The sequence below is a fragment of the Heteronotia binoei genome, chromosome 18 (assembly GCF_032191835.1).
Source record: "Heteronotia binoei isolate CCM8104 ecotype False Entrance Well chromosome 18, APGP_CSIRO_Hbin_v1, whole genome shotgun sequence".
NCBI classification, from domain to species: domain Eukaryota; kingdom Metazoa; phylum Chordata; class Lepidosauria; order Squamata; family Gekkonidae; genus Heteronotia; species Heteronotia binoei.
This window is the reverse complement of record NC_083240.1, coordinates 6,633,628-6,660,281: the sequence shown is the minus strand read 5'-3', so window position 1 is coordinate 6,660,281 and position 26,654 is coordinate 6,633,628. Positions and strand designations below refer to the sequence as shown.

General features: G+C 46.2%; 1 protein-coding gene across 2 annotated transcripts; it reads left to right on the top strand.

Moving 5' to 3' along the window:
* Nucleotides 1-1,419: 1,419 nt before the first annotated feature.
* On the top strand, nt 1,420-25,553 carry CA6 (carbonic anhydrase 6). Of its 2 annotated transcripts, none has more exons than XM_060258875.1 (10): nt 1,420-1,467; nt 1,765-1,857; nt 4,509-4,691; nt 12,696-12,844; nt 14,027-14,122; nt 16,678-16,744; nt 18,415-18,572; nt 19,497-19,620; nt 21,987-22,085; nt 24,544-25,553. In XM_060258875.1, exons 1-10 carry the CDS (start codon nt 1,428-1,430, stop codon nt 25,155-25,157), a joined length of 1,623 nt encoding a protein of 540 aa, XP_060114858.1. In that variant the 5' UTR covers nt 1,420-1,427; the 3' UTR covers nt 25,158-25,553. The 2 variants fall into 2 exon arrangements, with proteins under 2 accessions (XP_060114858.1, XP_060114859.1); XM_060258876.1 differs by lacking the exon at nt 1,420-1,467 and adding an exon at nt 1,472-1,571.
* Nucleotides 25,554-26,654: the final 1,101 nt, after the last annotated feature.

Sequence of the window (26,654 nt, the reverse complement as noted above, 5' to 3'; positions counted from 1 at the left end):
ATCCGAGAGTCCATCCTTCCAAGCAGCCGTGTTCTCCAGGGGAGCTGTTCTGTTCCAGCTGGAGACCAGTTGTAAAAGTGGGAGACCTGTGACTGCAGGCCCCGTCTGGAGGCTGGCAACCCCATGCCCAGCAGACATTCACCCCCTCCCTTGCTTTCTAATAACCCAGAAGCAGGGGGAGGTCCTCCAAACAAAGGGCTCCTCTGCCGCCAACGGGAAAGGTGTGGGGAAGGACTGGTGGTGAGCAGATGGGGGCAATGTTCCCTGTAAGCGGCAGAGTCTTGTGAGCTCCTGGAATTAAAGTGGTGAGCTATTAAATAAATGAGTGTGCTCTGGGGTCATCCTTTCTGAGCTAAGACAAAAATATGTGAGCTGGCGGCTAAAAATCTGTGAGCTAGCTCACACTAACTCAGCTTAGAGGGAACACTGGGTGAGGGCCACTGGGCACCTTCTGCCAGGGCTTCTCCGAACCTGAAACCAACCGTGGACAGAGTGTCCTTGGAGCACGTGGAATCCAGGTGACTCCTACCGAGGGAGCTCCCCTTGGAGAGTCCTCCATTACAGAAATCCAAGTGGAGATTGCACTGGCAAGATCCTTGAACAGGGTCTGGGCTAGGGATGCCAACCTCCTCCAGGTGGGACCTGGGGATCCCCTGAAATTACAGTTCATCTCCAGACTACAGAGAGCAGCTCCCCTAGCGAAAATGGATGCTTTGGCGGGTGAACTCTGTGGCTTTGTACACCACTGAGTTCCCTGTCCTCTACCCCCAAATCTCCAGGAGTTTCCCAACCTGAAGCTGGTAACTGTATTCCCCTTATTCCTGGTGGCTGAGAAGGAGGGGGGGGGGGGGGGCTGGCAAACCTAGTTTGGATTGGGACCACAGTGCAGGGGTAGAAAGGGCTTCAGTCACCCCCTTACCATCTTCCAGTTTGGTGTGGTGGTGAAGTGTGTGGACTCTAATCTGGGAGAACTGGGTTTGTTTCCCCACTCCTACTCCACACGCAGCTGCTGGGTAAACTTGGGTCAGTCACAGTCTTCTCAGAGCTGGTCTCTCAAGAGCAGTTCTAGAAAGAGCTCTCTCAGCCCCATCTGCCTCGCAGGGTGTCTGAGCCCCTCTAAGACTCCAAGTGATGGGCAGGGTATAAATCCAAGTTGTTGTTGTTGTTGTTGTTGTTGTTGTTGTTGTTGTTGTTGTTGTTGTTGTTGTTGTTCTTCTTCTTCTTCTTCTTCTTCTTCTTCTTCTTCTTCTTCTTCTTCTTCTTCTTCTTCTTCTTCCAGAATTGGTCCCAGAGTGAGGAAGGAAGGAGCTGGCTGCCAATGTTGGTGGACCTGTCTTATTCAAATGTGGTCCCCTTTTGGGGCGGTCCGCCAAAGTGATCAAAGCATTAAACATTAATGCTTGCAGGACTTACTGCACAGAAGGTCAATGCCATCTCCCCAGAGAGGAGAAAGCGGGCAGGGGAAAGGTACATATCATAATGTTACCTCTGTGCCATTAACCTCGTGATCCTCTCCCTGGCTCCACGCTGCTATTTTGCGGTTCCATTAGGACGTTGGCAGCCTCTCCCAGGTGGGTCGATAAGACGTTATTAGGGTTTATAAGCTGGCGGTCCGATAGTGAAAAGTGTACGTTGGTCTTTGTTATTGTTTCAGCGGGGAGTGTAGAAAGGTGGGCTGGACTTGGGAGTAAATTGTTATTTACTCTCTTTGGGACTCTCGGAGAACAAAACAGAACAATCCCACCGGCTGGGTTTCCATTGCAGGCTTTGCACGAACCATGCGGACGAGAGAGTGGCTTCTTCACCTGCTCCTGCTCCAGCAGAGCGCTTCCCATGTCCTGCACTGGACATACAGAGGTAACGGGGAAAGAGGGGATGGTTACCTTTTCCAAAACGTGATGGCCAGCAATTTGCTAGAGGGGCAGACCAGTTCTGTAGAAATGCTTGGAGATGAACTGATTTACAGCCTCATTTCCTCAGATCTCAGAAGCCAAGCAGGGTCGGTCCTGGTGAATACTTGAATGGGAGACCACCAAGGAAGTCCAGGGTGGCTACACAAGGCAGGCAATGGCAAACCACCTCTGTGTGTCTCTTGCCTTGACAACAATGTTCCCTCTAAGCTGCAGAGTCTTGTGAGCAAAAATTCTACTTTGTGAGCTACTGGCATTAAAGCGGTGAGCTACTGCATGAATTAGTGTGCTCTGGGGTCATCCTTCCTGAGCAAAGACAAAAAATGTGTGAGCTGGAGGCTCAAAATCTGTGAGCTAGCTCACGCTAACTCAGCTTAGAGGGAACATTGCTCGAAAACCTTATGGGGTCTCTGTAAGTCAGCTGTCGCTTGACGGTACTTTCCACCACCACTACCGCACCCTGACCCTATGTGTTCTTGCTCAGAAAGGACTACAATTTATTCCCAGTGGGATTTCTTCCCAGATTGGTATGCTAAAGGTTGCAGTTTGCAATGTCATTGAGCCAAGGTGACATCCTTTTAAGCCCACTTCCTCCAAAGCCTGCGGAAGAGCACAGCTCTGCTGTTGATCTCAGGGCTTGAGTCAAAGAAGAGGGTGAGCCCTTGAATCTGTTGAGAATCAGCATTGGGAGGGGTGCATAGAGAATGCAAACACTGGCCATTTTGGGCTCCAAAGTCCAGCGCAAAGGGATTGCAAGAGGAGGGAAAAACGAGAAGGGTTGTGGTCCAAAGGGAGATCTCAACGATGTCCAAAGGAACAGACGAGAAAGAGTATTGCAAGAATGCTCCCTCTAAACTGCGGAGTCTTGTGAGCAAGAATTCTACTTCGTGAGCTCCTGGCATTCGAGTTGTGAGGTGCTGCATGAATTAGTTTGCTCTGGGGCCATTTTTCCTGAGCTAAGACAAAAATGTGTGAGCCAGAGGCTACAAAACGGTGCGCTAGCTCACGCTAACTCAGCTTAGAGGGAACTCTGATGGCAAGTGTCGCAATACATTCTCAGTGTAGTGCAGAGTATGGCTGATAGCCCACAGCCGTTTGTGCAGACGAAGGAGATGCCTGAAACCTAGGGCTGCCAGGTCTGTGCTGGAAAATACCTGGAGACTTTGGGGATCCAGCAAAGGGTGGGGTTTGGGGAGGGGCCTCAGCAGGATACAATGCCATCCAGTCCACCCTCCAAAGCAGCCGTTTTCTCCAGGGGAGCTGATCTCTGCCAGCTGGAGATCAGTTGTAAAAGTGAGAGGTCTCCAGGCCCCACCTGGAGGCTGGCAACCCTTTGAAACACCAAATCGCTTTCAATAAAATAAGTGTGCTTGTGGGGGAAAGAGGCTTGCTAACCTACAGAAAGGGCCAGGAGGTCTCCTGGAAGAACAACTGATCTCCATACCACATAGATCAGTTCCCCTGACAACAAAAGGTTGCTTTGGGGGGTGGGCTCCATTGTATTGTGCCCCCACTGAGGTCCCTCCCCAACCTCAGACCTCTCCAGGCTCCACCCTCAAATCTCCCTCTATTCCCCAACCTTTGGCAACCGGAGGAATTCTGGAAACAGTTCTCTTCTTTAGGAGGCTGCTGAAGAAGTCGGAGTGTCTTTTTAAGAAATGCCCGAGTTTGGCTGTTCTTTCCCTCAGCAAGAGAGACGGCAGTCAGACAGGATCGATTGCTCTCGCTGCTAATGCTGAAGGGAACAGCCAAAGACGGGAGGAAAGATTTCTGTATTGATTGAAAACAGAGCAGAGCGGTTTGAAGAGATGGGCCTGGAATTTCTACCCAGGTATAAAAGGGCTAAATATATCCAGAAAAGAAAGGCGAAAGAGTCTAGAAAAGGTTGCAAAGGTGCCATAATGACTTTGACAGCAAGGAACAGAGAGAAAAAAAGCCCCCCCTCCCTAAAGCCATCTGTCATTTTCAAGCCTTCTTAATAGCTATCCTGATCTGCCATGATGCCATGGAATGTCCATGGACATTCATGTTGTAAAAGATGCATAGCTATATGGCAGAGTGCATTCACAAAATCCAAAGTAAATAGAAAAATTCTGCTGGATTAGAGAAGGGTCCAGCACCTATTTTCCACTAGTAGCCAGTTAGATACCTGGAGGAAACAATACCAGCAAGCCCCCCCACAATTGTCTCCCCCCCCAATTCTGCAGTACTCTATCCACAGAGTTTCCATTTACAGTAGCTATCAGGATTGATTGCCGTAAATAGACCAATCTTCCAGGAAACCATCTAAATAAAACAATAATCTGCTGGGTTAAATCCTGGCATTACTAATAAAAGGATTCCAAGTAGGCTGGCTGGGAAGAGCATCTTGGAGAGCAGCCACCAACCCAGAGTAGACGATATGGGGCTAAGATGGATCAGTGGTCTGACTCAGTATAATGTAGCTTCATAATCTCTGTTTACGAGCAATAGAAAATTGACAGTCCAGCTCCTGTGAGGGAAGCTGGGGCAGGACGCCAGATCTGCCCTTGGGATCTGCTTTGCTTTGGGTACAATTTGACCCTGCCTGACAACCTGTTCTTATCTGTGGAATGGCAGAAGGGGAGCTGGATGAAGCCCATTGGGGAAACCACTTTGTGGACTGCCTGGGAGAGCGCCAGTCTCCTATCAATATCCAGAGGACGCATGCCAAATACAACCTGCAACTGGTGCCACTGGAGTTTGTGGGTTACGGTGGGCCCTTACAAGGAAGTTTCACAATCACCAACAATGGGCATTCAGGTAAATGCAAGATTTTCCATCTGTCCTTTAAGTGCATAATAAACCAAAGCTGGCAGCAATTTATTGCCCCTTAAGAGTGTTATTTATTGTCCCATAAGGCCTAAAAGCATTGTAGTCTTTTGTGGGCCAGGATTGAATCTACCCGGCTGCTTTAGCCAAGAGCCAGTTTGGTGTAGTGCAGGGGTGGCCAACGGTAGCTCTCCAGGTGTTTTTTGCCTACAACTCCCATCGGCCCCAGCCAGCATGGCCAATGGATGGAGCTGATGGGTGTTGTAGGCAAAAAACATCTGGAGAGCTACCGTTGGCCACCCCTGATGTAGTGGTTAATTGCGTGGACTCTTATCTGGGAGAACCGAGTTTGATTCCCCACTCCTCCACTTGCAGCTGCTGGAATGGCCTTTGGTCAGCCAGAGCTCTCGCAGAAAGGGCAGCTTCTGTGAGAACTCTCTCAGCCCCACCCACCTCACAGGGTGCCTGTTGTAAGGAAAGAAGGTATTGTAAACTACTCTGAGATTCAGAGTGAAGGGCGGGATATAAATCCAACATCATTATCATCTCCTCCTCCTCCACACAATCTCTCCCAGTTCCCCTTTGTTCTATAGCCCTCCTCCATCCCAAACAGTTTTTGGACATCCAGGTTCTTTGATGCTCAGCATAAGTGTTTTTTGGGATCAAATAGAACCCCCTCCTTCCTCTTCCAACATCAAACTGGTTGGATCTGACCCATTGATGTTTGCATTTAAACCAAGGTTTCAAGAATGGGGAAAATCCACAGTTTACAGCCTTTTTCTTCTCCCCGCACGGGAAACTCTCCTCCTTTCTCATTTTTGGCATTAACCACAGCACAACATTGTCAGCACCAAGATTAATGCCACATGGTTAGCTTTAACTAGGGATAGAAGTTCAATACAGACCCTAGATGAAGGTAGATTCAGGTGGGGTAGCCCTGTTGGTCTGAAGCAGCGGAACAAAATTTGAGTCCAGTGGCACCTTGAAGACTAGCCAAGTTTTATTCAAGGTATAAGCCTGGGGTGGCCAAATTTGTTTAATGTAAGAGCCACATAGAATAAACATCAGATGTTTGAGAGCCTCAAGACATGAATGTCAGATGTTTTGAGAGTCAGTTTGGTGTAGTGGTTAAGTGTGCGGACTCTTATCTGGGAGAACCGGGTTTGATTCCCCACTCCTCCCCTTGCACCTGCTGGAATGGCCTTGGGTCAGCCATAGCTCTGGCAGAGGTTGTCCTTGAAAAGGCAGCTGCTGGGAGAGCCAATTCGGTGTAGTGGTTAAGTGTGTGGACTCTTATCTGGGAGAACCGGGTTTGATTCCCCACTCCTCCACTTGCACCTGCTGGAATGGCCTTGGGTCAGCCATAGCTCTGGCAGAGGTTGTCCTTGAAAGGGCAGCTGCTGTGAGAGCCCTCTCAGCCCCACCCACCTTAAAGGGTGTCTGTTGTGGGGGAGGGAGATAAAGGAGATTGTGAGCCGCTCTGAGACTCTTCGGAGTGGAGGGCGGGATATAAATCCAATATCTTCTATCTTCATCTTCTTTGAGAGCTGCAAGACAGGGAGAGAGGAAGGAAGGAAGGAAGGAAGGAAGGAAGGAAGGAAGGAAGGAAGGAAGGAAGGAAGGAAGGAAGGAAGGAAGGAAGGAAGGAAGGAAGGAAGGAAGGAGGGAAATGGAGAGGATGTGGAAAGAAAGCAGCTTTAACTTTAAATGTATTCTCCAAGCACGCAGCTAGCTTGGTGTGGAAAAGTAATTTAAAGAGAGAAATTCCTTCTTCAAGCTGGTCAGCAGGGCAATATGTGTAAAGGAGCCACATGTGACTCCCAGGCAACAGTTTGGCCACCCCTGGTATAAGCTTTTATACACAAGCAGACTTCCTCAGTTACCATCTAGATAAAGGTGACCATGGTCTTAACCCTGGTTCAGACCTCCATGTGTGACATCAGCATGTCAGTTGCTCTTAAAACACCTGCTGAGATTTGACGGTGGCTTTTGTACTCCTGCAGCTGAATACCATTTGCAAACCCTGTTGGGCTCTCTCTCTTTTTGTATTGGAATGCAGCTACCTCCCCTGATCTCGTTTATTTCAACTTCCCGCTTTGTCATCTGTTTCTTTTTTTATTACTATTCTATTCTGCTAATTTTGTGCTGATTTCCTCAAACCAGAGGCGGGGAATCCAGTCAGCAGCATATACACAATCGAGAACATCAGCGCTGTTTGCATTTCTGCACGGGACATTAAAAAATAATGACAATAGGAGGGATCCAGCGTTATATGCCGGTTAATTCTTCCAGCGAGGCACGGGGATGTTGCTAGAAAAAACTTTCTGACAATAAATAGCATCAACATTTCATGCGGAAGAGTAAGGGGACGCTGCAACCTGTATTAATCAGAGTTACAGTGCTTAGCTGGTTTCAGAGGGCAGCTGTTCATCTGCAGTAGAACACAGAGACTGGAGTCCAGTAGCACGTTCAGGGAATAAGCTTTTGAAAGTCAAAGCTCATGAAAGCTCATACACTGATGCTTTTGTTGGTCTCTGAGGCATCACTGGACTCGAAGCTAAGTGCTTAGCTGAAGAAGAAGAAGAGGAGAGAGATTTTGTAATAGCTGAATGTAATAGCTGAATCCCCTGACCTTGTTCACTAGGAGTCTGACTTACAATCTCCTTTCCCTTCCCCTCCCCAGACCTTGCATTCAGCAGGAGCTCACAGGAGCACAGCTCCTGAACCTTTCTGAGGGCTCCCCCTCTTCCTCTCCGCCTTCCTCCCTTCTCCATTGAATAGTAGGCGCAGCTGCATAACAATCCCTGGATGAGCTCCACCACCTATTTTTGCACAAAATGACCCCTGCCCCTCCCCACAACAGGCTTCCTGTGAAGTAGGTGGGGTTGAGAGCGCTCTGAGAGAACTGTCTTGAGCAAAACAGCCCTGAGAGAACTTGTGTCTGACCCAAGGTCACACCAGCAGTTGCACATGGAGGAGCGGGGAATCAAACCCGGTTCTCCTAGATTAGAATCTGTGCTCTTAACCACGACACCAAACTGGTCATTTAAAGTAGATCAATTGATCAAATACATATTTTGGTTAGTTTAAAAGGTGGCTCAGTTACACAGAGTAAACAAACATATAGCTGTTTAAATACAAGCATTTTAAGGACTGCAAATGGCAAGTCTCCTCTACTCTCTAAAACAAGTGGATGCCTCTTCTAAGAGGTACCTGCTGTGAGACACAAGTGTGTCACTTAAAGACAAAGAAATAAAACAGTGATTTTTTTGTATACAAGTAAAACATATACAAGCTAGGCAGATGGCATTGATTGAAACTAACATGATCCGTTCACTATGATCTTTAATTCGGTAGCAGTCCAGCCATGAGAATCAAGCAAATATATAGTTGTTGTTGTTGTTATCTGCACACTGGCCCCACATATTAAATTACGCTAAAGGAAGCGCTGGAGCAGAATAAAATTTCTCAGTTTGCAGAATGTATTTGGATTTTGCTAGTTAATGAGCTGTACCGAGTGCACTCTGAAGCTTTTCCTTCCGACCATTAGGAACCTTACTCAGGTTCATTCCCCATTCTATACTTAAGAGCAGGGCCTTTTTTTTAAAGAAAAAGCCCAGCAGGAACTCATTTGCATATTAGGCCACACCCCCTGACACCAAGCCAGCTGGAACTGTGTTCCTGTGCATCCTTCTCTAAAGAGAGAGAGAGAGAGAAAGAGCCCTGTTTAAGAGATTTTCTAAACAGCTACCTTTTGAAAGCTTGTCTTCATGTGGACTAGATAGTTGGTGTGTATTTTAAAAAATGAAAACTAAGAATGCTGAGTTTTGACTTGTGGGGAATAGACCCAGGTGATAGTTGCAGGCATAGCTATAAAGATACAAGCAAGTCCCACATGAGCATTAGGGGCTGTCATGGAGCCCACCCTCCGAAGCAGCCATTTTCTCCAGGGGCTCTATCTTGGTCATCTGGAGAGAAATTGTAATAGCAGGAGATCTACAGGTGCCACCTGGAGGTTGGTAAGCCTACTTAGCATACAGCCCTTCTAGCCATGGGGCAGATGAGTTCAAAGTGTGCCTCTCATGATGCTGCAGGAGTTTCTGGTACAGATTTTATAACTTTGGCTCCGTGGCACAGGGTGGTAAAGCTGCAGTACTGCAGTCCTAAGCTCTGCTCACGACCTGAGTTCGATCCCGGCGGAAGCTCGGTTCAGGTAGCCGGCTCCAGGTTGACTCAGCCTTCCATCCTTCCGAGGTCGGAAAAATGAGGACCCTGCTTGCTGCGGGGGAAGTGTAGATGACTGGGGAAGGCGATGGCAAACCACCCCATAAAAAGTCTGCCGTGAAAACTTTGTGAAAGCAACGTCACCCCAGAGTTGGAAATGACTGGTGCTTTTACAGGTGACTACCTTGGCCGGACCTGCCTGTCCCGCATTGGTCTTGTCACCAGCCACCAGCGAGTCTGCAGCAGACGTGGACTACTGCACCTTTTTTAAATCTTCGTTCGCGAAGTCAGGCCGAGAGACCTTTACCTTTTTTTTTTTTTTTAATAGACAGATACCTTTACCTTGCCTAGGACGTCACAAAACCTTGTTGCGGGCCAGCACTGCTTGGTATACAGTATGTGCAGCGCAGCACATGATTTTGGACCACCAGAGAGATGAGTGGTTTCAAAAGTAAATAACCTGAAAAGGGCAGCCTGCTAGAGAACACAGGCACTGAAGCTGTTGCTGAACAAGGCAGCAAGCCTCCCAAATTCTCTTCGTTTCCTTCAAACATATAAAAGGACAGCAGATACAAGACAAGCAGCGGAGCCACGAGACAAACTGTCTCAGAGGCGAAAGAAGCTCTCATTGTATCGCTCATGAAAATAATGGGCCAGGCCGCCTGCTTATTACATACGGCTCCGAATGCCTGGCCTCTCATTAAGAGGTTTCTGCACAGAGGCATTATCGGCTGGGCAGGCTCTTTGTAAATTTGCTGTCTATTTTGGGGGGGGTGAGCTAATGTTTTTTGTTTTGTTTTCCAGCACACATGAGCACATCTTGGTATTTTCTCAGGCGCTCTTGTTAGCTCTGTTATTATTGTCATCTGCTAGACTTAAAACCAATTTTCTTTGGGAGCCAGGCTGAAGCCTTGGGAAGCTGTTGGTCAGCATCAGCAGCCACAAAACTTTCTCTCAGACCCATTTCTCTCTCTCTGCATTGTGGGTAATAATGACACCATTTCTCATGCTAGAACTGTACACACTAACAAACCCTCTCCTCTTGTGTGGGGACTGCATTATTTGGTGCCAAGCAGGCCCCAGAAAGAATTGGAGTGGGGGGTGGGGGTGGGCTAGTGCCTAATGCATTAACATCACACTAGCATGCTCACATCACTTCCGGTCAGGGCTTTTTTTTTGCAGAAAAAAGCCCAGCAGGGACACATTTGCATATTAGGCCACACCCCCTGACATCACCATTGTTTCACATAGGGCGTTTTTACAGAAAAAGCTCAGCGGGAACTATTTGCATACCAGACCATGCTCCCTGACACCAAGCCAGCCGGAACTCCGTTCCTGTGCGTTTCTGCTCAAAAAAAGCCCTGCTTCCAGTAAAAATAGGAAGGGACACAGAAAAGCTCTAGCATTTAGCAATTTCACAGAATGCTAGAGCAGGGGTGGCCAAACTGAGGCTCAGGAGCCAGAGGGCAGCTTGGAGAATGCATTTAAACTTAAAATTGCTTTCTTTCAACTTTTCCCACCCTCCTCCCTCGCCCATCTATTTTCCTTCCTTCCTTAACATATGAACATAAGAAGCTGCCTTATACTGAATCAGACCCTCGGTCCATCAAAGTCAGTATTGTCTACTCAGACTGGCAGCGGCTCTCCAGGGTCTCAGACTGAGGTTTTTCACAGTGTTTTTATCTTTTTGTGAGTCTTCAACTTTTTTCAGGGTGGGCCTTTCTCTTGATATTTTTGTCCTGTAAGGAAGAGTGTAAGAGCCCCATGGCACAGAGTGGTAAAGCTGCAGTACTGCAGCCTGAACTCTGTGCTCATGACCTGAGTTCGATCCTGGTGGAAGCTGGTTTCAGGTAGCTGGCTCAGGTTGGCTCAGCTTTCCATCCTTCCGAGGTGGGTCAAATGAGTACCCAGCTTGCTGGGGGGAAAGTGTAGATGACTGGGGAAGACAATGACAAACCACCCCGTTAAAAGTCTGCCGTGAAAACATTGTGAAAGCAACGTCACCCCAGAGTCGAAAACGACTGGTGCTTACACAGGGGGACTAGCTTTACCTTAAGGAAGAGTGTAAAAAACTCCAATTATGAAATAACAGGTCATGACATAATTATACAATTAAATAATTGTTTAGAATTATAGCATAGTGCAAACTTGGGCTTTTAATGGGGGTACCAGTGGTGTTTTTCCTGAGTGCAACCTGAGTGCAGAGAAACCTGTTTTCAAACTGCTTGACCACCACAGGGCATTTGAACAAAAGCAGTCTTCTCCTGCATCGCAAAGCACAGGGCAAGAAACTGGATCTTCTTGTGTTAGTTTCAAAGGAATGAAATGTTCTTTTCAGGACAAGGCAGGGTAGGAGAGGCCAGTTTTCTCTCCCTCAGGATTTGATCTATGGCTGCTTAAACAGTGACACATTTTATTACTTGATTTTATTAGAGTCTTGCAAATGCAACCATCCATCGGCAAGAGTATTCCTCCTAGCGCTCTTTAAAATAACCCTCATTGTCTCATGTGCTTCAGGGTAATGGAATGTTCACAAATGTTGTTTTTTTTTAAAGAAAAACATTTAGAAAACGGGGAAAAATCCTTATGATTCAAACATATATACCAATTACCTAACACTGCGGAACATAAGAATGTAAGAAGAGCCCTGCTAAATCAGACCAGTGGTCCACCTAGTCCAGCCTCCTGTCTCATAAAGTGGCTAACCAGTTCCTCTGGAGGGCCAACAACAGGGCAGAGAGGCCGAGGCCTTCATAAGAACATCAGAAGAGCCCTGCTGGATCAGACCAGTGGTCTGTCTGGTTCAGCATCCTGTCTCATAAAGTGGCCAGCCAGTTCCTCTGGAGGGCCAACAACAGGGCAGAGAGGCCAAGGCCTTCATAAGAACATCAGAAGAGCCCTGCTGGATCAGACCAGTGGTCTGTCTGGTTCAGCATCCTGTCTCATAAAGTGGCCAGCCAGTTCCTCTGGAGGGCCAACAACAGGGCAGAGAGGCTGAGGCCTTCATAAGAACATCAGAAGAGCCCTGCTGGATCAGACCAGTGGTCTACCTAGTCCAGCCTCCTGTCTCTTAAAGTGGCTAACCAGTTCATCTGGAGAGCCAGCATCAGGGCACAGAGGCTGAGGCCTTCCCCTGATTCCGCCTCCTGGCCCTGGGGCTCAGAGGTTGACTGCCTCCCAACATGGAGGTTCCCTTTATTCACCATGGCTAGTAGCCATTGATAGACCTATCTTCCATGAATGTATCTAATCTCTTTTAATGCTATCCATACCTGTGGCCATCACTATATCCTCTGGCAGTGAATTCCACATTTTAATCACTCTCTGAGTAAAGTGGTATATAAGAACCTAAGTGTAATGATTAGTAAGTCACAACCATTCTATCTGCTCGAAGGTAAACATATCAAAATCAATAACTGACACAGAGAATCAGAATCGTATCAGAAACAAAAACTGATATATAAGAGTCATAATCCTGGTAAAGAAATCTTGTAAATATTAGTGTAGTATTTCATTGCCATTTTTAGTATCTGAGAAGAACCAAATATGCATGATAGTACTTGGTCATAAAGACATCAGTATGTGTCCTTTAAGGCATTAGTCAAATATTTATTAAATTTTACATTAGATGCTATTAATGAGAGGACAAAATGAGTACAGTATGAAAGAAACGTTTAGAAAGTTTGCAACTGTGGCAGTTGTATACCTCTTTCTGACATCACTTCCTGTTTTGTCTCTGACATCACTTCCTGTTTTTGCTCTGTCTTGCAGTACAGATAGACCTACCTCCAACCATGACCATCACCAGCGGGCTTCCTGGGACCTACAGAGCTGTCCAATTCCATTTTCATTGGGGAGGACTAGACCTTGAGGCCAGTGGTTCTGAACATACGATCGATGGGATACGATACATTGCTGAAGTATGAAGCCATTTGGAAATATTAGCCTTAAAAAAGGAAAAGAGTTTTCACGTATTGAGAGCTGACACAGCCTAATAGCAAGCTAAAAAAATAGAATATCCTTGGTTCAAAAATTGCATCTTCTATGAGCTCACTAGTTGGCCTTAAGCAGTTTCTCAGAATCAATCCTCTTGAAAATATGGGGATGATTACTGACCTTCCTTACCTTATTGTAGGGATTGGAATAAGGTAATATATGCAAAGTGCTTTGGACACTTGCAAGTGCTATGCAAATTTTATTTTATTTTTAAATTTAATTTTATGGGATTTATATCCCACCCTCCCCGCCATATTGGATTTATATCCCACCCTCCCCGCCAAAGCAGGCTCAGAGCAGCTAAGTATTATTATTATTTAAAAGGTAAAGGTAGTCCCCTGTGCAAGCACTGAGTCATTACCAACCCAAGGGGTGATGTCACATCATGACATTTTCTTGGCAGACTTTTTTACGGGGTGGTTTGCCATTGCCTTTTGCCATTACCTTCCCCAGTCATCTACACTTTACCCCCAGCAAGCTGGGTACTCATTTTACCAACCTTGGAAGGATGGAAGGCTAGGTCATCCTGGAGCCAGCTATCTGGACCCAGCTTCCACCAGGATCGAACCCAGGTGGTGAGCAAAGCTTAGACTGCAGCACTGCTGTTTACCACTCTGTGACACAGGGCTCCTAAGTATTATTATTAGTGGAAGCCAAGTAAGGAACTCCTTTGCTAAACGGTTGGTACCAGAAACTTTCCGCCCAGATAAGTATATATTGGAGAATTCACAAATTTGTGAATGTTCCCTTCCTCTATAGCACTGCTTAGAGGATACCTACAATCCCCTGCCTAATCCCAGTCTAAACTGAGGCCCTGCAATTCTGCTGTTTACACAAAACAAAAAAAATTGGGAATTCCCATTGCAGAATCGACAGCATCTTGCCTAGTTCAGTTTCAAAAGTGCCACTTTGGTGGAGGTTGGTCTTTTGTACATAGCCCTGTTTCTATAAGAGCAGCTGTCAGACATCAAGAGATCAGATCCTTCCTGCATCGGACCTGCAGCATCCTGTTGGAGAGGGGGCAACCGTTAATTTGGTTTCCATGAAAGGTATGAAGATCCCTCTTTAAGCCCACCGTTTAACAGTTCTGTCTTCATCCTTCACAGCTGCACATCGTCCACTACAATTCAGATAAGTATTCAAGTTTTGATGAAGCGAAGGATAAGCCTGACGGATTGGCAGTCCTGGCTTTTCTATATGAGGTAGGTGGTCACTCAGAAGAGGAGGGAACAGAGCTATAGGCCTTTGTTAGAGCTGTCTGCCAAAACCTGATTCTATTTCTTCCCACTTTGGATCTTGTCACTACAGACACCACTGCCTGTAGTCTGCTCTTCTCCAGTCCTGCCACTTTTGTCCATACATCTCCTGCTCCCTACACCAGTTTGGTGTAGTGGTTAAGTGCGTGAATTGTCTTATCTGGGAGAACCAGGGTTGATTCCCCACTCCTCCACTTGTAGCTGCTGGAATGGCCTTGTGTCAGCCATAGTTCTCACAGAGCTGTCCTTGAAAGGGCAGGTTCTGGGAGGGCTCTCTCAGCCCCACCTACCTCACAGGGTGTCTGTTGTGGGGGAGGAAGGTAAAGGAGATTGGAAGCCGCTCTGAGACTCTGAGATTCAGATTGAAGGGTAGGATACAAATCCATCGTCATCATAATCTTCTTCTTCCTTGCTTTCCCTTATTCCTGAATCTCCCTTCCACTGAACTGAGCCACCCTTCTCTTCCCTCCAATTCCTCCTTAAAGTCCATCTTTTCCTTGAACCCTGTATCCTGACCAAAATTGAGCTCCAGTGCCTGGAACTCAGTTGAAGCCATATTCTTACCTCCACTACCTTGTCTTCACCTTCCTCCCTTCGCTCCCCTCTGTCCAATTTTAGGTTGCCAGCTTCTTGGGACAAAAGTCAGGGGGAAATGGCAGCGAGTTAATTTCGTCTCTCAGTTGCTCTGTGTTTTTTATTTATTTAAACAGAATTTAGCTGTTTTAAAAGAGTTCTAACTGGCTCTTACTTGAACAATTGTCTGATATATACAGACATTCATGAGTTAACTTCTCAGAATGAGGATCTCTCTTTGTTGTTACCCCGTCTTTAAAAAAAAAAAACCCCTCACATACATTAATGGAGCGATATAAACAATGGTTAGTTGATTAATCAGTTAGGTTTTGATTGACAAGGGCGGGAATCTCCATTTAACTAGGCACCAGATGTCAGTTTTGTTTACAATATTTTTAGTACACAATCTTTACTGAAATGGGAGAAAAGAAGCGCCATCTTTGCAGAGGCATTCCCTCCTGGATGACGGAGAAGAGGAAATACTACTTCTACATAAGAACATAAGAGAAGCCATGTTGGATCAGGCCAATGGCCCATCCAATCCAACACTCTGTCACACTGTGGCCAAAAAAACCAGGTGCCGTCAGGGGGCCAGGACACTAGAAGCCCTTCCACTGTGCTCCCCCCCGCAAGCACCAAGAATGCAGAGCATCACTGCCTCAGACAGGGAATTCCATTTATACCCTGAGATTGTTTGATTGATTTAATTGATACCCTGTCTTTCTCCCCAATGGGATCCAGAGCAGCTTGTACCATTCTTTTCTCCCTTATTTTTTCCTCACAAACCCGCTGTGAAGCACTTTAATCTGAAGAGTTCCTGGCCCAAGGTCTCCCAGCAAGTTTCCCCAGTGGAGTGGGGATTTGAATCTGGGTCTCCCACACCCTAGTTTGACCCTATAACCACTACACAAGACTGCCTGATGTGACAGTTTGGTGTAGTGGTGAAGTGTGCGGACTCTTATCTGGGAGAACCGGGTTTGATTCCCCACTCCTCCACTTGCACCTGCTGGAATGGCCTTGGGTCAGCCATAGCTCTGGCAGAGGTTGTCCTTGAAAGGGCAGCTGCTGTGAGAGCCCTCTCAGCCCCACCCACCTCACAGGGTGTCTGTTGTGGGGGAGGAAGGTAAAGGAGATTGTGAGCCGCTCTGAGACTCTTAGGAGTGGGAGGGCGGGATATAAATCCAATATCTTCATCTACCTCACAGGGTGTCTGTAGTGGGCGAGGAAGGTAAAGGAGATTGTGAGCCGTTCTGAGACTCTTCGGAGTGGAGGGCGGGATATAAATCCAATATCTTCATCTTCTTCATATCAATTAAAAGCAATAAATGCTTTAAAAAATAATAAAAGCTGCTTTTTCTAGATGTTGTCAATTAACTGATTGATTGTACAGTTGATCAGCCAAGATTTCTATATGTGGAAGACACAACCCATTTGAGGAGGAGGAAGAGATTCGTTCTTCATAACACCAAGAAATCTACCTCAAGGATGTCTGTCTTAGTTGTCCTTGGGGCAGAGAGGGGGAGCATGACCAGTTTAGAGCCCCTAAACTCCATTTTGTTGCTGTGCCCAAACCCAGACCTCACAGCCAACCGTGGCTAGAGCAAAGACTTCTTAAGCCGCCCCTGAGGGGAGAAAGAAGCCTGTGAGGAAACCGAGGCCTCTCACAAATAGGCTATAATAAATACAACTGATGAGACATCTGTGAAGAATTTTTGGAGGGAAAGTGTGATAAAGGCAAACACTAGATGGCACCAAATGAAAAGGAAAGGAAAATATTAGCAGTAAAAAAACCTGTTTCTAAACTTTCTGCCCTGGCAAAATATTCAGGACTTGCTAGCAAGCTGAGGTGAATGGAAAAGAGAGCAAGAATGTGTGTCTCTTTGCCCTGCTGGACTTTCCCAGTTGAACGGCTGCCTTCTCTTTTTCAGGCTGGGGACTTAGAAAATACTTACTACAGTGATTTCATTGCCAGCTTGGCCAGAATCAAGTATGCAGGTATGTGTGTGGATTTACCCTCAAATCTTAATACTGCGGCTTTTACTTGGGCAAGAGTGCTGTATCTGTCAGGCTGTGTATTCACCACACAAAAACTGTGGTAACTTTTTAAAAAATTGTGACGCTGCTTAAGCACAAATATGAGTGCTATATAAATAAAATACAGAATGGAGGCAGAAAAGAAAAATCACCTCATGGCGACTGTTCTGCACTGTTAGGGTTGCCAGCCTCCAAATGATAGCTGGAGATCTCCTGGAATTACAACTGATCTCCATATGACAGATCAGTTCACCTGGAGAAAATGGCCGTTTGAGGAGGCGGTCTCTATGGCTTTATACCCCACTGAAGTCCCTCCCCTTGCCAAACCCTGCCCTCTTCACGTTCCACACACACACACACACCCAATCTCCAGGAACTTCCCAACTTGGAGCTAGCAGCTCCCCAAATCACCAGAAAATAAGGCTTTCAAAATCTCCTCAGCACCATGTATTTTCTTGTTCTCTCTTTCCCCTCAGGCCTAATCATCTCCCTTTGGGTTTTAGAGAAGAGGGCTTCAGTTGCTGTGGTCCAGCAGTTAGTTGCATGAGGAAAAAATGGAGGATGAAAGAAACATATTTACTATTCCTTGAAGGAAGGACAGGAGAAAAACGTACTTAATAAAGTCCCCAAATTAGCCAGTTTTCCTTGCTAAACAGGGCTGCCGTTAGTTCCCTCCTAAAGGTCTAAATATTAAATAATGTACTGAGAGCCAGCGTGGTGTAGTGATTGAAGTGTTAGACTAGGATCTGGGAGACACTGGTTCGAATCCCCACTTATGCCATGGAAGCTCGCTGGGTGACCTTGGGCCAGTCGTTCTCTCAATCTAACCTACCACACAGGGTTGTTGTGAAGATGAAATGGAGGAGAAGAGAGTGATATAAGCCACTTTGGGTCCTCATTGGGGGGGGGGGAAGGAGAGATATAAATGAATTCAATAAATAAGATTATGGCTCAAAACATCAAATTATGAAGCACAAGTAATATCAATAAAAATCCATAATAAAATATCAAATACCAAGGGCAAATAGTGATATCTATTGCATTTTAGGTTTTGTAATTTATATAGCATTATAAAAAATGTAAATCCATAAAGCAACAAAGTCAAGTGTCAATTGTAAGAATGATGGGAAAACCAGTCAAAATCCCTTCCCGCCTCTACCTTCTATAAAGATTGAATTCCCATTCATAAATTCGGTTATTTCCCTACACCAATGGAAACTTCTAGAACTCTTTTGCCAAGCCTGGTGATTTATGTGCATTTTAATGTTCATAACACTCTGCCAGGAGCTGAAGAAAATCCATTCTTTTTAAATTTACAAGCTCTTAGGTACTTAGAATGAGCATTTATCTTACTTGAATAACCACTTCCTTAAGTTAACCTTGATCATCTTCTAAGCAGGCCGCTGTGCTCAGTCAGCAAAAGGGAGGTTCCGGGGTCATTTAGGAATAAAAGCACTTAGATGCAAAGGTGATAGTGATCTTGAAAAATCCACCTGCAGGAATAAGCAGATGAGCAGCGCTGGGTCTTTGATGTGCTTGGAGTTTGGAGCACAGCTTACATTGCAGAACCCTAGCTGGCATTTTCTTTAAATCAAACATTTATCTAAATCTAAAATTATTATTATTTTTAGGGCAGTCCAGCGTGCTCCACACCCTCAACATACTGTCCCTGTTGCCTGAAAACCGTGCAAATTACTACAGATACTCAGGCTCCCTCACCACACCGCCCTGTTCAGAGACTGTGATCTGGACTGTATTTGACTCACCCATCAAGTTATCCCACACACAGGTCAGAAGGTTTTTATTTGTTTCTCCCCCTCCGGGTTTGGCTTTCTGCTCTCTTGACAGCTGTCACTCAGTCTCAGATGACAGAAAGCGTTTTGCCAGATACAAAGAGCATTGGCTGACATATCACACTTATTTTCGTAACAGCATCTTTTATGGTAAACCCACCCCCCTTTCTGATAACCCTGAAGCGGGGGGAGGGCCTCCAAACCAGTGGATCTCCTGCCCTCAACTGGGAATTGGGATCCCTAGTTTCTCACAAGGGAGAAACTAAATTAAAATGTGAAACCAGCAAGTTTGTGAAGTTCGGTCGGATCTCTAAACTTTTTTACCTGGCTTGAATTAAAATTCGGTAGGGCCAATGAGCCCCCCCCAAAAAAACTCACGCTAGATTTGGTTTCTAAGCCCTTTTCATAAAGTGCTGAGAATGCCCCCTGACAGGAATGTGTGAGCCATTCCCATTATTCTGTCATGCCTGCTTGAGAGAGAGCCAGTTTGATGTCCTGGTTAAGTGTGCGGACTCTTATCTGGAAGAACCGGGTTTGATTCCCCACTCCTCCACTTGCAGCTGCTGGAATGGCTTTGGGGCAGCCATAGCTCTGGCAGAGGTTGTCCTTGAAAGGACAGCTGCTGGGAGAGCCCTCTCAGCCCCATCCACCTCACAGGGTATCTGTTGTGGGGGAGGAAGGTAAAGAAAATTGTGAGCCGCTCTGAGACTCTTTGGAGTGGAGGGCGGGATATAAATACAATATCATCTTCTTCTTCTTCCTTGAAAGAGCCGCTGCTGGGAGAGCCCTCTCAGCCCCACCCACCTCACAGGGTCTCTGTTGTAGGGGGAGAAGATATAGGAGATTGTAAGCCGCTCTGAGTCTCTGATTCAGAGAGAAGGGCGGGGTATAAATCTTCAGTTCTTCTTCTTCTTCTTCAGATTGGGATACTGGAGAATTCTTTACTTGACTGGAAGAACAACACCCTGAGGAACGATTACCGCCGCGCCCAGCCCCTCAACGGCAGGGTGGTTGAATCGTCTTTCCGCGTCAACCTTGCAGAAGGTATGAATTGGTGGGTTAAGCCAGTAGGACGTTGGATTAAGAGGAATTTTACCTTTATAGTCATACAGAGTACACTTGGATTTCTCTGACCCAACAAGACTGTTATGTCCTTCAGCAAGTATCCAAGGGGGGTGGGGTTGCCAGTTCTTTTTGGGTTCCTCCTCTCACAGCACTCAAACCCCACCCAGTCTTCCTATGGAAACTAATCCTATGATGTGCCCAGCTTCTTGAGCCCCCAGGATTAATTGCCCTGTTGTAATCCCCCCCCTTTCCCCAGGCCTCAGTAGTCCTGTTAAATTGGATAGATTAATTTAGCAAGGCTTGGAAAGATTTGTGGTGTCACCAATCATGAATGTGCATGGTGTTTGCCTAGCATATATTTAAGCTTAGGGTAGGTGTGTCTCTGAGTAGATTTCGCTGCCTTGTGTTTACGGTTTTTGATATGCCATATATATGCCAGATTACTTGCTTCCTACACCGGATGTGGGTTGTCATCCATGAAAGGGACAATAAATCTGTTGGTTTCGAAGGTCGCTCAAGACACCTTTCCCCCCACCCTCAAACACAGATCAGCTACGTTTTCCTGAGTCTGCATTTTTGCTTTGTATGTTGCTGGATCATAAGGATTTGATATCAAGTAGAGCGTGCAAGCAAGACTTAAGTTTAGCTCACCCCTCGTGTAGCATATATCTTCAATAGTTTCCTCCCTGGAGAAGTGTTGGCCTCTAGAAGTAGGTGAAAGGTAGTGTCCAGCAGGGAAAATTGGGATTGCTAGAGTGACTGTAACAGAGGGGCTGGAAAACTGGTCCAAGAAGTCCCAACTGGCATGACGTTGTCATGGAAATATGCCCACTATTGAAATAGACCCAAGACATTCAGGGTATCAAAGAGGCGGTCAAAAGGTCCACAACCATATGCCAGTGTGGGATCAGAGCAGCAGAGGAAAGACCTAGCTTGTACCCCTTTTCCCCCTTTCCACCTGATCTTTGCAGTAGTTGATCTTTCTGAGAAATGGCAGTAACTGCTCAGTTACCATGCCACCTTTCTGTCCATCATGTAATTCAGTAATTTTACTGTTGATTGACAAAAGAAAAAGTTTATGGGCTGATTTCTGATAATTCCAAAGTAATCTACACACAAAAAAAAAACAAAACCAACCAAACCTCCCCAATATCATTAAAAACAGTAAGGAGTGGTAGTTTTGGAAGGGAGCTCTTCTGTAGTAGAACAGCTCGATTCAAGTCCAGTAGAACCTTAGAGATCAACAAGATTTTGGGGGGTCATGGAATAATCGAATCATAGAGTTGGAAGGGGCCTCCAGGAAGAGGCACAGAACAGCCTTGTTGTTTACTTAAAAAATGACTACCAGTTCCTTGTTAAGACTGAGACTGTTGTGCATGTGGACTCAAGTGAGAACTGAATTGGGTGTACCTGCCTGGCTCATATGGCCTGGGACCTGCCTACCTGAAGGACCGTCTCTCCCCACGTTCCCCAGAGAGTACTGAGGTCGGGAACCCAAAACCTTCTCGCTATCCCTGGGCCAAAAGAAGCCCGCCTTAAATCGACTAGGGACAGGGCCTTCTCTGTTATGGCCCCTACATGGTGGAACCAGCTACCGGAGGAGGTGAGGGCCCTGCGGGACCTTATTCAGTTCCGCAGGGCCTGCAAGACAACCCTCTTCCGGCTAGCTTACACCTAACTGATATGGGAAACTAATGTAGCTTACCAGATTCTTGCTATTTATACTGTTATAAGGTTTGATGTTTTAAGGTTTTAAATGTTTTGACTGTTTTAACCGCTTATATATTTAAATGTTAATTTAATGTTTGTTTTATTATCTGTCGTGAGCCGCCCTGAGCCATCTTTGTGGGAAGGGCGGGATATAAATCATAAATAAATAAATAAATTGGAGCCCTACGAACAGAGCTTGGGGACGTGGGAACAATGGGCAGCAGGATCCAAATACCTGCTGCCCTGCACCAATCACAAGCCCCCTGCTGGCTTGAATGATCCAATAACGTGCTTGTGTGGGAACCCTGAGTTGTATATAGTTGGCCCCATTGGCCCAGTTCCTCAGTCTTGAAGTGCAGGCTGCCTTATGCTGTACTTAATAAGGAGCTAACGACCACTACCACCTCGCCTCTTCAATGCATCGAACCTACCATATTATAGAGATACACACTTATGGAAATGAAGACTCCCCATCTGGACTCTTCCTGAGCCTCTCTGCTTATCTGTTGCTAAAATTTGGAGAGGGACCCTTTTTAAAATTATTATTATGCCGTGTAAAAGTGCCACAATACTGATGACATCATACATGAACAGGAATCATGGAACTAATCATGGTGGTCCTCGCATTGCTGTAGGGTTTTGCCAACCGGAATCCTTCACTTTGAAACTGGATGAAATACGGGCCCATCTTCAGGAACTAAAGCAGCATCTTGTGGATGTCCTAGGGAAGCCTGGTAAGATGACAGAACTTGTGGTTCTTTTCCTTTCCATGAAAATTCAGCCGGGGCAGCCAGCCACACAAACTGCCGAGTCATAACAAAGCAGGAGTCAAGTCGCACCTTTAAGACCAACCAAGTTCTATTGAGAACGTAAGCTTTCGTGTGCTCTCTAAACACACTTCATCAGACGAGGGGATCAGCTATTGTGGGCTGAAATACATTCAGTTTGTTGTTTAAGAGTGCAAACTGTGATCACATGATAAAACAGTGTGGCTTGGCCATTTGGTCCGGATAGCCATAAAAGATAATAAAGTTCCCTGCCAATTGGTGTTTTTGCAAATCACAGAAGGACATGTATTTCCTAGTTGTCGGCTACCTAATTTACTTATCAGCATCAATCTATACGTTATACACATCATTCTAGTCTGCCGTTAGAAAACAAGAATACATAAAATGAAAATGGGTTGGGTATATGTAATGAGATGAATAGCCAATATCTCCTGAGTATGTCAATATAAAACATTATTCTGATACACTATTATAAAAAAGAGAAATACATTGGAATACTGTGGATGTATAGCTATACTCACTGAGATAAAAAACTAATACTCACTGAGATAAAAAATTAATATCCCTGTTCAATCCTGGGGAGGTGTTTGTTCCAAGTTTCATAATAATTTGCCTTGTGCTGAGTTGGGCTGTTGATCTTCTAGCTCAGCAGTGTTCTCTCTGACTGGCAGCAGCTCCCCAGAGCCTTGGGTAGAGGAAGGTCTTTCCCAGTGCCTGTTACTTGAGATATATTTTTAATGGGAGGTATCAGGGGCTGAACCCAAGACTTTCTGTATACAAAGGTTGTTTTCTGTCCCTGTCTCAGCTATTCTTCTTCTTTAGTCCACCCATAGTCCCAAGTGCTAGGGGGCTGGGATAAACGAGGCCGTTTGAACTATGACTCCACAGAAAAGGATGGAGAAATATTTTCTGATAGAGATTAAATACCAACATGGTATCCTCTAGAGCAGCATTTGTGTCCAGACCCAAAAGCGGGTCACAAAGCCTGGGAAAGTGATTCCCAACCAATGTTCCCTCTAAGCTGCGGAGTCTTGTGAGCAAAAATTCTACTTTGTGAGCTCCTGGTATTAAAGTTGGGAGCTCCTGACAATAACGTTGGGAGCTCCTGGTATTAAAGTTGTGAGCTACTACCTAAATTAGTGTGCTCTGGAGTCATCCTTCCTGAGCTAAGACAAAAATGTGTGAGCTGGAGGCTAAAAATCTGTGAGCTAGCTCACACTAACTCAGCTTAGAGGGAACACTGGTTCCAACCAAGCGTTTGCAGTTTTATTGATCTGTGCATGCAGTCCCCCCCCCCCCCCCCCCGTGAGTTGCCATATCAAATAAATTTGGACTCTTGGGCCACTGTACCAAAAAGACTGGGAACCGAACCATGTGGTCTTTAGCCTATGATTGTGCATCAGGTGGATTGTGTGCCCCTATAGACTTGCCTTTTGCTGCTTTGGGGGGGGGGAGGGGCAATATTGTCTACTCTGACTGGCAGTGGCTTTCCTGGGTCTCAGGCCAAAGACATTTCATGTCACCTACTGCCAGACCCTTTAAACTGGAGATGCCAGGGATTGAACCTGGGACCTTCTGTATGCCAAGCAGATGGTTTACCACTGCGCTATGGCCCCACCACCACAGCTTTTCCATTCCTAGAAATATTAACTTTGTTTGAAAAATCTTTGTTAGAGATTCCTCCACAGAACTACAGTTCTTAAAAGTTTTTTTCCACTGTGAGTCAAGACAGTCAAAGCAATTTGTTTCAAAATGTGTAGGGTAGCCTTGTCCATAATGCAACTCTAGTGTTCTGGGGAGGGACGGTGGCTCAGTGGTAGAGCATCTGCTTGGTCAGCAGAAGGTCTCAGGTTCAATCCCTGGCATCTCCCAACTGAAAAGGATCCAGGCAAATAGGCGTGAAAAACCTCAGCTTGAGACCCTGGAGAGCCGCTGCCAGTCTGAGTAGACAAGACTGACTTTGATGGACCGAGGGTCTGGTTCAGTAGAAGGCAGCTTCTTATGAGACCCTGGAGAGCCGCTGCCAGTGTGAATAGACAATACTGACTTTGATGGAATGAGGGTCTGGTTCAGTAGAAGGCAGCTTCTTATGAGACCCTGGAGAGCCGCTGCCAGTCTGAGTAGACAAGACTGACTTTGATGGACCGAGGGTCCGGTTCAGTAGAAGGCAGCTTCTTATGAGACCCTGGAGAGCTGCTGCCAGTCTGAGTAGACAATACTGACTTTGATGGAATGAGGGTCTGGTTCAGTATAAGGCAGCTTCATCTGTTCATATGTTCAACACTGGAATGAGAGATTATGTTCTTCTGGGTGGGAACTACCTTGTAACAGGAGAGTTTCTGATTGGTAATTCCAAGCATCAGGTCAATTATTGTCCATGCATTATTCTGGTTGGTCGTTCCAGGTAGCCGTTCAAGCCCATTCCAGGCCTTTTACTTCCCCGGTGAGAACGTCGGCAGCTATGTTGAAGTCCGGCCCCTGCTGGAGATGAATTTAAATGCCTTCACGCTTTGCTTCTGGTCCCAGAACCATAACCAAGGGACCCAAACAGTGCTCCACTATTCCACCCAGGACAGGGACAAAGAATTGGTGGCTACAGTGGGCTCAACTGTGGGTGTGTGGATTGGCGGTCAATCCTTGCAATTTCCCTTGCATCGTGAAACTACGGAGTGGGTCCATAACTGCATTACGTGGAACTCTCACACGGGGATTGTAAATCTGTTGGTCAACGGAGCAGAAGGCACAGGCAAGAATATTGAAAAAGGATACGTCATCCAAAAGGGTGGGACAGTCATCCTTGGGAAGGAGAAGAACATGCTGCTGGACGCTTTCTCTAATGGCTTTTCTGGTTGGCTGAGCCACCTCAACCTCTGGAATCGTGTCCTTGACCACTCAGACGTCCAGAAGCTCACTGTCTGCAAGAACGGAGATGCAAAGGGGAACGTCATCGCTTGGGGGGAGACGCCCATGACTTTGTACGGTGGAGTGGTTTTGGATGCCGACAACAATTGCAAATGATGTGCATTTTTTAAAAAAACAGCAGCCTCAGAAATTGGTGCTGGGGAATGCACCGACTCGTACAAATGTAGTATTCGGGGGTTTTCTGCATGCTGTTCTGCACGCTTTCCCTTCTACTCTGAATTTTTGTATTTTGGCTGGTTGAAACATTTTGTGTCAGAGCTTTGAGTAAGATTACACAAACCTTTTATGACAGGGAAATCTCACTGCAGGGAGACAATGCCTTGCAACTTTCTGGTGTCTATGGGCATGTGGTAGAACAGATACATATAGGCAAGCATGGGAGGGCAGGGAGGGGAGAAGACGTTAATCAAAGAGAAGACAACTGTGCGGACGTGTCTCCGTTTTGTATTTCTAAGAACACATTAAAGATTTAATTACAGGGACATCTCACAATGCAGTGTCCCCCTTGTTTTCTTTCTGCAAATGCGTATGATGAGGAGTCTCTGTTATCATGGAGAATGGATAAGAGCTAGATTTGCTGGCCCGTCTAGAGCAGCTGTTTGCATCCAGCTATGCTAGGAAATCTCTGCTCTCCACTTTGCATAGCCACTGGGTTCCCACGCGACTGCAAGTTTCACTTCTCCCCTGCTTTTTTGAGCACCGGTACATGTGGCATAAAAACTGACCTGCATGAAGGGGGTCAGATCTGATATATCTAACAACCTCAGGATGGATCCAAGTGGGGAGCCGTGTTGGTTCGAAGCGGTAGAACAAAGTTCGAGTCCGGCGGCACTTTTAAGATGAACACATTTTTATTCAAGGCAGGGGTGGAATTCTAGCAGGAGCTCCTTTGCATATTAGGCCACACACCCCTGATGTAGCCAATCCTCCAAGAGGTTACAAGGTTCTTTTTTGTAAGCTCTTGGAGGATTGGCTACATCTGGGGTGTGTGGCCTAATATGCGAAGGAACTCCTGCTAGAATTCTACCTGATTCAAAGTATGAGCTTGCATGTGCAAGCACGCTTCTGAAGCAGTGTGCTTTCATACAAAAGCTCATACCTTGAATAAAGCCTTTTTGGTCTTAAAGGTGCCACTGACCTCAAACCTCGGGATGGTGTGGGAAGGGAATATCAATTGTGTGTGCAAACTTGCATGGTGCAACACGTGAGCAAATCCTCCTGTGCATGCAAAAACACACTGCCGGGTGCACAAACGGGATTGCTTTTAGGCTAGATTGCAAATACAAGTCCTGGTAACCTCAAAAGCTGCCAAGGGAGGTTCTGCTCTTTCAAGCTGCTATTGGTTAAATCTGCAGGGTGGGTTAAATGCCGAGCTCGGGTTTCTTAAAACAGGAGGGGGCATGTCTCTCTCTGAAGCAGAAATATTTGCAGAGCCCCAAGGCTGCTTTTAGATCACCCCTAGCTGGGAAATGTGGTGGAGAAACTTGTGCCATGCCGAGGGCCAGGAAGTCCCCCTCGGAAAACAAATGTGCTCTCAGGGGGTTCCTTTTGCTTTTTCCTCCACTGTGACTTGCGGAGACAGCACAGTCAGCC

Bases quoted from the DNA above. Each gene is read 5' to 3' on its own strand.
- CA6 (XM_060258875.1), top strand. From the start codon at position 1,428: ATGCCATCTCCCCAGAGAGGAGAAAGCGGGCAGGGGAAAG. The intron at 4,692-12,695 runs GTAAATGCAAGA...TCTGTCTTGCAG, and splicing joins CACCAACAATGGGCATTCAG to TACAGATAGACCTACCTCCA. The intron at 12,845-14,026 runs GTATGAAGCCAT...CATCCTTCACAG, and splicing joins GGATACGATACATTGCTGAA to CTGCACATCGTCCACTACAA.